Source organism: Oratosquilla oratoria, chromosome 22 (assembly GCF_046742065.1).
Source record: "Oratosquilla oratoria isolate Oo_2021 chromosome 22, ASM4674206v1, whole genome shotgun sequence".
Classification (NCBI taxonomy): domain Eukaryota; kingdom Metazoa; phylum Arthropoda; class Malacostraca; order Stomatopoda; family Squillidae; genus Oratosquilla; species Oratosquilla oratoria.
The window spans coordinates 32,831,570-32,844,069 of NC_134798.1; the positions used below are offsets into that span (position 1 = coordinate 32,831,570).

At 38.1% G+C, this 12,500-nt stretch overlaps 1 protein-coding gene across 1 annotated transcript in view; it reads left to right on the forward strand.

Moving 5' to 3' along the window:
• The window catches only part of LOC143037221 (uncharacterized), a 262,402-nt gene extending 251,613 nt beyond the window's left edge, over window positions 1-10,789 (forward strand). Inside the window, exons 7-8 of the mRNA XM_076205342.1 lie at window positions 3,155-3,261; window positions 9,910-10,789. Of these exons, the coding sequence (XP_076061457.1) occupies window positions 3,155-3,255 (101 nt within the window). The 3' untranslated portion in view covers window positions 3,256-3,261; window positions 9,910-10,789. The remainder of the gene's footprint in view (window positions 1-3,154; window positions 3,262-9,909) is intronic.
• The last annotated feature ends 1,711 nt before the right edge of the window (window positions 10,790-12,500 follow it).

Consider the following 12,500-nt stretch of genomic DNA (forward strand, 5'->3'; position numbering starts at 1 on the left):
CATATAAAAATGCCACAGGTGTAAATGCCACAGGTAAAGAAGTCACAGAAATATGTTAATAATAAGAAACAGTAAAATACAACAGGACAATGTCAGCACTGGTTCTGCGTCTATCTTTTATAGAAAAGTTAATTGTTGTTGTTTTTTATGCTCAATAAAGGAAGATACAGAACTGATGTTAAATCAGTGACTTTTCCTAAAAATGTAAAATAGAACAAAATCTTGGTAAATTTTGGTAAAAAAAAATAGTAATAAAGTATGTCAACTGAGGTCATTATGACGATAGATCCTCATTTGAATTGAAGTAATGCATCAGTTCAGGCTTCATCCTGAAATTTTTCCAAAAAATATTGGAAACCTGTCTCGACGTCTTGACCAGGAAGGAAGGCTAACCCATCTACCATGCCACAAAACAACTGAAAGTCTCTGTTTTCTCTGTAATACTGCGCCAACCCAAGTGACTGTATATTTCTCCATGAAGTAATGCATCAGTTCAGGCTTCATCCGGAAATTGTTCAAAAAAATATTGGAAACCTGTCTCGACGTCTAGAGCATGAAGAAAGGCTAGCCCATCTACCATGCCACAAAACAACTGAAAGTCTCTGTTTTCTCTGTGATACTGCGCCAACCCAAGTGACTGTATATTTTTCCATGTAGATTGTGTAAAATGGAAGAAGCACCCACGTGCATGAACTCTTCCATCGAATGCCTCTTCAACTACTTTGTGTACTGAATATTCGAGATCCACCATCACAAACTCTGGCTCAGGGAATATGTCATTCTCCTCACACTTGGATATTAGAATGTCCAGCATCTCTTGATATGTTTCTTGAGTCTTTATCAATTATTTATCAATATAAATAAATTAAATAGAAATTAATTATAATTTACTGCAGTATTTCATGCAGATGGTGTTTTGTCCAGAAGGTGGTTTGGGGAAGGTTTTCTGGTGGATGGTGTTTTGTCCGAGGGTGTTATGTCCCTGTCTACGTGCAGTACATAACCTCATTCTTCTCCATATAGTGGAAGTCTCCCTGAGAATAGCATGAATAAGATCTCTAGAAGCTAAGTGTTCTTGTGGATGAACAATACTTGGATACAGTAAAAAAACATATTAAGAAACAGTTTTATGCCATGGAAATTATTCAAAGTAATGAGCGTGGTTCAAAAATCTGCTTCAATAGGTTCAGGTATACCAGGCGATCCACTCGTAAAGCCAAGGTGTGGTGGAGTTGTGTTAAAAGATCCAGTGGTCACTGTCGAGGCAGTATGACAGACCGAAGCGTAGAAGATCCAGATGTAGCTGAGCCTCACAATCATGCCCCAAAAGAGACCGAAATTCGTCTTGCCAAAGTACGCAACTGGAGACAAGCCATCTCAGATCTTTAGTCATGGTGTAAACTTGTGTGATGATAACTTACGCCAACTTAAACCCTCTGCTGACATTTGCAAACATACTCTTGGCAACTAACGGCGTACTCCTGTACCACATCTGCTAAAATATCTAAATTATCTTCCTACTGAGTTTGTTCAGACAGTTGGCCCTACCCCCGAGGAATTTTTACTCTGTGATAATGGACCAAATGTAAACAATCGCATTCTACTGTTTGGTGCCAGTGATGGGCTCAGGCTTCTTGCTGGTGCTGATACCTTGTATGTGGATGGCAACTTTTCTATGGATCAAAATATTTTCAAACAGATTTTATGTCATTCGTGTGACTTTTGGGGGATACTTCCGTGTACGCGCTTCTTCCAAACAAGACTCGTACCGCCGATGAAGAACTCTTTCAGGTTATAGGTGATAAATGTGTAGACCTAAACCTAAATATCAATGTGCAAAACGTGGTGAATGACTTTGAAGATGGTGTAATGAGAGCCGTTCTTGCCGTGTTTGGCCGCGACATAGAGCACGAAGGTTGCTTCTATCATGTTACGCAGTTCACTTGACGTAAAATCCAAGAACTGGGTTTGGGAACAATGTATAATACTAATGCTTAGTTACTTTTTTGTGGAATGATTGATTCTCTAGGTTTTCTCCCCCTAGAGGACGTTGACGAAGATATGAGACACCTCAAATCCGTCATTCCACAAGATCCACCTCAAGCCGAAGAGTGCTCATGTACTTTGATCGTACTTATGTTGGTGGCTCCTTTCGCCTGATTTAGCAACAAGTTACCATATCCAGTGATGTCCTAATACCTCTGAGAATGCGTCACATTCCACCTATGTTTGCCCCTACCTATGAAATGTGCATGACGCTACATAACAATGCCCGCACCAAGAACATCTGAGAATGTCGGAATAATAGATTCTTCAACCTCGTAGGTCACTACCATCCTTCACTCTGGCGCGTCAGTGATTGGTTCCAACGTGAAGAAGCAACAGTGAGCATCCTTACCCGGCAGGATGCTGTTGGAAACCACCCTCAAAGAAGAGTTCATTGACGCCATATATGGATACAGGAACGCCTATGCATCTTGTGTGTTGCTCGGCGGTGGTTTCTTTACGGCCTCGGCTAGAAAATTCGCCTAAATCAACAGCAAATAAAACAGTTAATATAAATAAAAGACTGATTTTAATATTTTCGTTTGATTAACTTATCGACACTGTGTAGCTATAACAACACTATCATCGTCACGTGTGGGCTGCTCAACTGGAATAATCTTCTTAATCATCAACACGAAAAACATGGAATATACATGTAATCCTATTCTCAACCTGTACATGTTATATAAAATCAATAACTGACCGACTTAGATACACGATTTTTTTATTAATAGTATCTATGTGTACAAGTCATATATTGAAAAATTACTTTTTTACCGGCCACTATACGCCAAATGTGACTTTTTTCCTGTGACTTTTTTTCCTATCCAAAATTGTGACCTTTTCCCGTGATTTTTTTACCTGTGGTATTGTTACCGGTCAGCCGGGTAGAAGACCTATCAACTCAACTAACCCCTTTAAGCCCGAGTCTCCTTGCCCCTTACCATCTGGACTTAAAATTGCCTGTCTTTAGCCTGAACAAAATACCTCAAGCTCACCACCGTGTTGAAGTTGCTGAATTCATCTGGTGGCAGCCGGAACAAAAGACATAACGTGTTTCATTAGGAAGAGTGTTCACATGGCTTACCGCTTCATTTTTGCTTTTCAGAAAATTCGTACAACCGAAAGAAGAGTACCCATTACGCTTGCATGAAGAAATGCATTGCAGGAGGCAAACTTCATCCCATCCAGTGTCATTCGCTGTGTTAGTAACAGGTAAGAAGCTTCTCTGTGATAACTGAAATACCTACAGTACACTCGATCGTTACGATGACGCCCATTATATACTGTGTTCTGGATAACGGTTAGATATTTATGAATGATGTCATGAATGAACGTGACGAAGACCTCAGTTTGTGCTGCATAGAAGACCACGTGATGTAACGTTAATATTACCATTTGACCCAAAAAAGTAAATACTTACCAGTGGTAATCCAGCTGACAACCGGCTAGTACCCCTCCTCTTTCTCTTGCTGCTAATGAAAAGCAAATAACAGTTTATTTTTCTAAAGATCTATGGGAAGACTGGAGGACTACTGATGGCTATTGTGAGGTGGCGAGTGTCCATTCGATGAGACTCAAGGTAACAATTAAAACCTGATCTCTTTTTTTTTTTTTTATTTTTTTTTTTTATGTATAGCTACAGGTATTGCGCTGGTCAAGATAAACTACCAAGTATCACCGACCTCACCGTGGCCGCGCGGCTGTGACGTCACGTGGGGGGTACCGGCGGTCAACCAGCCACCCACTAACCTGCCAGCACTTAACCAATTCAACTCATGTCAGCTGCTTGTGGTGTAGATACGAAAAACCGGATATGGTAGGCCTCGCGCCGGCCCGTAAATCCGAATATCATCTGATGCGGCTTGACCGCGCGAGGATTGACGTCATATTTTTCTGGTGTTTGATAAAACATTTTGATGTTTTATGATTTTTTTGTTTTACTTGACCAAATGACAATAATCTTGTCATCGGAGAGACACGAACAGACATTACACTTACAGAGGCTTTTCTGAGCTCATTCAACGCATCCGGACATAAAGATCAGTTGAAAAATTACCATTTTAGTTTTTACTATCTTGAGACTGAAAGAACAAATGAATGCGCGATGCTATACCGTACATTTTTTCGAAGTACTGTTTGGCTCATTTTGCAAGTTTTACAACTTTCTTACTTTGCTTCCATGTCGAACTGATAACCCTATTTAAAACATGTATTCTGAAAAAAGGCGAGAACAAATAAAGAAAACAATTACATCAAATGGCTTTAGCTCATTCTCACCATGGTGGCATTTAAGTAGACTTTCCTTCATTTTTAATTTTTCAAAAAAATATTCACCGGGTGTCATCAACTTTTACTTTTCTCAGCCAGCTAATCCTATCCAAGTATTTTCACTGCAAGGTACATTAGATCCTAGAAACTGATACTGAGGAAACTTATTGGTAATGTACCCACCCACATACCGCAGATGGCAGACCTACTTCTGCTAGATTCTCTACAGTACACTGTTCGCTGTCCATTGGATCACTATTTCTATCGTTTATCTGTACATAATCCCTAAGCTCTAAGGAAGCAAACAACATTGCAAAATGTGTTAGTTCTCGCTGCAGAGATTGATCCTTAGGCTGCGTTTCCACCGAGCGAGTCTCGGCTGATTCTCCTCAGCCGTCGTGAGTTCGTTTAAGCAAAAACAACGTCGGTTGCAATCTTTCGTTTTTTTTTCAAGTCAAATTGCCTTCGCGTCATATACTGAGAAACTGAATGGCGAAATGAAAGGGGCTAAACCTTTACGATTGGTTGACAGATTGTTGTAGTGTTCTTAGGGAAATCTGGAATGCTGCAAGCAAAGTCTCCTTCTAGCTATTCAAATTAACAACATTTGGCCAGAATCGGCCTGGACTCGCTCGGTGGAAACGCAATCTTAGAGTCATTTACAATGACTTTGTCAGTGGGATCTATTGTAGAGAAAGACCCATCTTACATGTTCACATCGTCTTGACATCTCTCATCTCTCATCTTTCTTTCCAAGCAAATGAGTTCTAATTTTGTACTTCAGAGCAACTGGTGACGGATATTCATAACAAATACCCATTTGTCGAAGACATAAAAAAAAAAAAGTCCTGGTTTAATCTGTAAGTTAGTGAGCAAGACACGTTGTATTTCTGTTTTTCCTTTCATACAACCTGGGTAAAGACCGTAAGCATTTCTTTTTTCATCATCATCATCATCATCATCATCATCATCATCATCATCATCATCATCATCATCATCATCATCATCATCATCATCATCATCATCATCATCATCATCATCATCACCATCATCATCATTATCGTCATCGTCATCGTCATCATCATCATCGTCATCATCATCATCATCATCATCATCATCATCATCATCATCATCATCATCATCATCATCATCATCATAAGAAACACCATGAGCCAACAAGTTTCATAAACTGGCTTGCATTTTCCCAGTACTTGATTTGAAGAAGCCCTCTTTGACCAAAACAAGCCAAAGCCTTTGATGTGGTTTCCGGAAGCAATTGAACAACTAAACTTCCATTCATGCGTTGTACAACCACTTCCACAAGCATGCTTTTCTGTCAAACGGTGGGTCAGCTTTAAATCACTTACACTCCTCTGAGTGACTTCTCTGACACATCCACTGTAAACATACTCTCCTTCCCGTAGCTCAAACACCGAATCAACGAAAATTATTTCTTATAGCTCCTACCAGATGTGGTGCATCGGCAAACACATGAATTTCTCTGTCGTGAAGGAGAAATCGTTAGTTCCTACGCCAATGTTGTTTCAGAGGCTCATATTTGTAGGACCAAGATAATTGACCGTGACAGCAACAGGAAAAAAAATCTGCCTCTACTCTCACTACCAAATTAGACAATATTTCTTTAGTTACTCTGGTATCAAAATTATAATAAATTAGCTGTTTCCATGGTGAAATTAGTTATCTTATAATACTACACTAAACATGTGACTTAGGTTCATATGGTGTGTCTGTATCTTTCTCGTTGGACCAAACTTGTGCAACATTACATTCATCAAATGACATAAGGCACAGTCGCATTTGCTCGTCATTGACTCAACTTTGTCTTTTAGTAGACATAGAACTGTGTGCTAGACCCCTAGCTTGACATTGATTTTTAATGACCATTGATTTAATGTGATAACTGATGGCTATAGAGAGTTACAAATTTTACGCAAGTAGCGATGAGCTTTTGGACTGAAATTACACAAAGTTAGTGCTCAGCTAATATCATCTTCAGACCATCATTTCACGGTGGTTGAAACATGAAACCGGTCACCACCTTGGTTCAATAGACAATAACGGACCTTACACGAAAACGAAATAAAAACATACAACGCAGCAAAATGGCACGATACAAGACACTAGGTAGACTACAGGAACACACAGAAAACATTTCAGAAAGAAATGCGACATGTCGAAACTAGTTACTCTGCCGCTTTCCTCACAAACAACAGACAGAACTCCAAGAAATAGACTCCTTGTGAACGATAGTTCAGTATATAGGCAGATAGGTAACAGAGACGATTGTCACCACTCTCGGCCAATCAGTTGTCCCCGTTGCCGAGACGTCACGGAGCGTCACCAAAATACCACCGTGACAGAGGACATTTAGAGACAGTTTTGATTTTTTTTTTTATACTTAGATTTATTTATTCGTCTATTTATTTATTTATTCATTTGCTTATTTATTTATTTATTTATTTTTATCTATTTATTTATTTATTTATTTACTTACTTATCTATTTATTTAGCCGAGTCAAACTCTCTTCGAAGCTAAAAGGTTTGGGTTTTGATCTGCCTTTTTACAGACATTTTCACATTGAACAATTTTTCCTCCGACTATACGTATTGGAATAGATTTGCGGCCCACAGATTTTGGGACTGAATCTGATATGCTGGATGAAAATATTTTTCACCTCAGCATATCAAATTATATTCTATGTGTTTCTGCTCTGAAAACAAAATATTTTGGTTTAGTGATTTTGCGGTGGGAAAGTTTTGGAGGTGGGCTGGACCGCCGATTAGTCAGAGGTCGGAGGAAAAGTAGACTAGTGTGACAAGCCCTTAACTCGGCGACAAGCCTTTTTTTTTTTTTTTTTTTTTTTTTTTTTCCTAAAGCTTATGGCTACAAAGCCCTCTGTGAGGGGTGCCGTCCTAGCCTCCCGATAAAAAGGGGGGGGGGGGGGGGGGGGTATACGTGACGTTAAACCATATCATCATCATGACATATCATTTCCTTCATGGAAAGAGAAACGAGTTTGTTTAATCACCATTTCATGATGCAAGGTTCTATAATTCCAGTAATAGATAAAAATATTGCATAGATTTGCATTATACATTTATAGATTTAGGCTTTACTTATATATGAAGAAAATATCAGGACATTGTTTAAGGGATATTTTACTAAAGCTGAAGAAAAAAGTTTGGTGTAAGCTATGGGATTAGGGCGCGGAACGCTGCGGCTGAAGGCCACTGTTTGCGCAGCCAAGCCCCCGGCGAAGCCGGAGAGGGCAAAGCCCGTGGTTTGTATAAAAAAAATCAAAACTGTCTCTAAATGAAGAAATAGAGACGAAATTCCATGAGCACATCTCCAACCTTGGAAGGAAAGAACTGACCCTAAGGTCCAGAAGAAGGAAAGAACGCAGCATGCTTCTGACCCTAAGGGCCAGAAACATGCTGCGTTCTTTTCTGGTTAGAGATCAATCTCCATTCAAAGAAGAGTGATTAGAAATCAATCTCCATTCAAAGAAGAGTGATAATCGCTTTTATCTGTCATTAGCCCCCATTTTTGCTCCCCTCCTTGATTTTTTTCCACCTTGTGACTCCACCTTCTCGTCACGATAGAAAATAATCACTGGTTACCGGCGACGAAATTATATGTAATCTCCCTATCCTAGTATACCCGAAGTAAAGAATTCGTAGACAAAACCAAAGGCCAGTATGTAAGTTAGAGGGGTCTAACGGTTTGTCGATTGCGGTTCGACAGACACGTGTTTAAAGTGATGTGTGAACGTGTGAACGGGGTATTTGGTTGTCGAACACGTTGGTTAAACCCCAAATACCCCGTTCACACGTTCACACATCATTTTAAACACGTGTCTGTCGAACCGCGTTCGACGAACTGTTAGACCGTATAAACTCCCTCTTAGACAGAACTTTATCTGCGCATAGACCAAAAGCTACTCCAATGAAACTACATAAACGCCTCTACAGCTTTCTGAAGCCTTTAGAATTGGGAAACTGCTGGTACATTGTGACAAGTTGATGAAGGTGGAAAAAGAAGTCACGGGTCTAGTTTCGAGTTTTTGAGTTTATTCCTGACCAGTTTCGCTCTATGCTTATTCTAAAGAAGCATAGAGCGAAACCGGTCAGGAATAAACTCGAAACTAGACCCGTGACTTCTTTTTCCACCTTCATCAAATTGGGAAACTGTTTGGATTTTCAAAAAAAAAAAAAAAATTGTTTCATTTACTTTTAGCCTCTTTTGGAAAAGAAATCAAATCACCTGACATTAGCCAAACAAAATCAATGATTCAAGATATATTGATTTCCGCATTATTCAGCCTGGGTAGTCCAGAAACACTAATCCGTTGCAATTGCAAGTGGTCCCCCATTCACCCTCGACCTTTAAATTCCAGCAGCCTCTCACATCACCACAAGGAGGTGGGTGGAATTAGGGTATGATGTTTGCTCATCAAGAATTATTTTAACCTGTCAGGAAAACACCAATGTCTCTGTGAAAAAAATTATTTTGCCTTTGGAAAGTAAAAGTAATACTAATGTAGCTATCTGGAGTTGCATACACGGAGTTCACATGATATTAAGTTTCCATAAACACATTTTCTGTCTCAATCCTGTACAGAAGAACTCTCTCTTTCAACTTTCCTCGTTTAAAATGTATTTCTGTGAAGTGCGATTTGATAACGTGCCTTAATTGGCAAAAAAGACTTTAATAGCCGTTCTCTGATTCACCTTTGCTATAGTGACGTCACATACTCTTGACGTCATTACCTGCACTTTACGCCGAGTTGGCAATGAAATTTCAAATCATGGCTTGAGTTAAAGAACACTAGCTATATCATGTCCGGCAAAATGTTCGCTGGCAATACTCGTGTCATGAACCCTGGCCTTAGTGAAAATTAAAAGAAGCCGTTTGCTGACGTTTGCATGATTCAGAGTTGATACTAAGGAGAGGGAAGGAAGACACACGACTGGAAACATAGATAAACGGAGAATGTCTGGGAGAAGATAAGTAACTTGATGATGGACTGGAAAAAATAGAGGAATAGATCCAGGTAGAGGTGAACGTGGCTAAGGAGAAATGGGAAGAGAGCAGAAGAACGAGGGCTGAACTGGGAGATGAAGATGAAGGGAGGCAAGAAGCAGAGTTGTTAATTTTGCTATTAGATCAGAGGAGAGGAAAGGGGTCCTCTCTTTCTTTTCTATAACCACTCTATACTTCTGCCCTTAATCCTCCCAGTCCAACTCATTTTTCCATCTTCAATCTTACCTTCTTAAATTTCCCTTTCCTCTCCCTACAGACTTCCTTCTGAACAAACATATCTATCTTCATTTCTCTAGTTCTTCTTCACTGAATCTTTTTTTCAATTTCCATCTTCAATCTTACCTTCTTAGGTTTCCCTTTACTCTCCTTACAGACTTCCTTCTATCTTAGTTTCTCTAGTTCTTCTTCACTGCATCTTTTTTCAATTTGTTGTTGCTATCACACCCAGGTAATCGTTTCCTGGCTATTTTACATAATTTCTAAAACAATTATGTCGGAAGTAATCAGTTTTTCCTCTCTTATTTCAGATTGATGAGTACCTTCCAAGAAACACCCCGGAGCGTACACGGCACACCCAATAGATGTGGTGGCATTTTGGTGCTTTGGAGGTGATGGTTGATTTGATGATGGTGGTGGTGATAGTGTTAGTCTAGGTAGTGATGGTGGTGCTGAAGGGGTGTGATGATCATGACAAAGATGATTATAATGATGAACACGATGATTGTAATAATAAAAATGATAATTTTGGTTATGCTGAGGCTCATGAGGAATGTTGTGGTTCACCGTTTACGTGGTTGGTTGCAGTGAAGAAACTATCATCACAATGATTTTCATTGACATTTGTGAGGGTGACTGTGATGATAGTGACAGTAATTTCGACTGTATCAATGATGATGGTATTAATAGTAAGCCTATAGGCAATAAAAAGTGATGATGATACTGACAAAGATAGTGAGAGAACTTAATGCATTATTTCCCGTCTGCCTCCAGAACAACATCATTAACAAAGTTGACAACGTCTACGTTTATTGTAAGAGGATGAGCCATTCTCTTTCTCTCTCTATCTCTCTATCTTTCTCTATGTTTGTCTTTCACTCACTGTTTTTCTATAATGCTTCTCCCATACATTTTTACTTACACATTATATATGAGCATAAATACAACTATATGTGTAAAAACATGATTGCGAACACGCACAATAGGAAACATCAAAAACAAAGAAAATTAGATAAAACTCATAACAAGAGTAAACACAAAAATCAGACTGAAACTATATACCATAGTAAAAGAAAATTCAATGCATGAACCTTTCCCTAAAGAAGGAGAGCATAACCAACATTTGGATTGCCAATTCAAGTATATTACATATACTCGTACATGTAAGAAGACGAAACTTTTGCCGATTAAAAAATCCACACATACTGTGTTAATGTTGTAGGCTAAGTTTCATGGGAACATACGAGTATACACGTATGTATATTGCATGTGTGTATGTGTACTTGTATATATGTATATGTATCTGTATATGTATATGTATATATATATATATATATATATATATTTGTATATGTATATGTATATGTATATGTACATGTATATGTATATATGTATATGTATATGTATATGTATATGTATATGTATATGTATATGTATATGTATATGTATATGTATATGTATATGTATATGTATATGTATATGTATATGTATATATATATGTATATGTATATGTATATATATATATATATGTATATATGTATATGTATATGTATATGTATATGTATATGTATATGTATATGTATATGTATATGTATATGTATATGTATATGTATATGTATATGTATATGTATATGTATATGTATATGTATATGTATATGTATATGTATATGTATATGTATAATGGAGAAGTAGGGGAGCAGGTTCTCTTGTATATATATATATATATATATATATATATATATATATATATATATATACTGTATATATAGAGTTGAAAACGACAGCATTCTCGCAGTTATTCAACTTTTTCATAAGGTTTTCCAAAGCTCTTATTAATCTTACTACATTAGGGGGATGAGAAGATATCAATTCGCCTAATGTAGATATGTGATATATTTTTGACGTTTCGTCCTCAGGGGAACATCATCAGAATTACATCTGTAACAATGAATTTACAATAGTAAAATATTACCAACATTTTGACAAATACAATATTGCATACGACGAAGGGCACTTATAATATGAAATGAATAACCTCGCCATGTTTTGACATCTTATATACTAATGTTGACCTCACCGGCTAACCTCTCCCCGGCTGGTCGCACGCTGAGGTTATGGGTTGGGTGTGACCTCCTCACGTTAAAGCGTAGCGCGATGTTAAAGAGACTTAATGTTGATGTCAAGTCAGCTTGTATATTAATTGATGAGGAATTCTCTCGGGTTTGTAATGCTTCCAATATCTGCAATTACTGAAAGTCCCCAAATGCACTTATTTTCGTGTTTTTTATTAAATATTCTCTCCTGATATCCTTATTATGGTGTAGCTTCATATATTGTTTTATTACGCTATTCTGTATGTGTAAAGATAACCTACTTAAAGAACATCTAGTATGATCTATGTATGTACTACGGGGGGGTCGCACAGTCCTCGGTATAACTATATATGTCCTACATATAGTCTTAGTGGGGCTATACAATTTCTTTTCAATCACTAACGATTAGTGATTAAGGATTTAGGGCTGTTTTAAAAGCAAAGTAACCTTACTTCTTCATTCTCATGATTTGTTTTACAGTTCTTCTTAATCACATCTCTTAATATCTTTTCATCATTTTTATACGCTTCTGAATAGGCGTTCCGACAATAGATATTAAAATAAATAGGCTCAGGGGAACTTTATTTACAATGGAGCTTATCAATAATCCTGTTAGCGATGTGGTCGCACTACGTTTTGTCGTCAGGAGGTCACCACACCAAACTGTCACATCTCTTTCACGAACCACCCGTAACCTCAGCCTACGACCAGCCAGGGAGAAGTTAACCAGGCAGGTCAACATTGCTATATATTGGGAAAAAGGATTGTGGTACTCCCCAAGGTAGGCGTAGCTCCTCTTGGGGATCGGT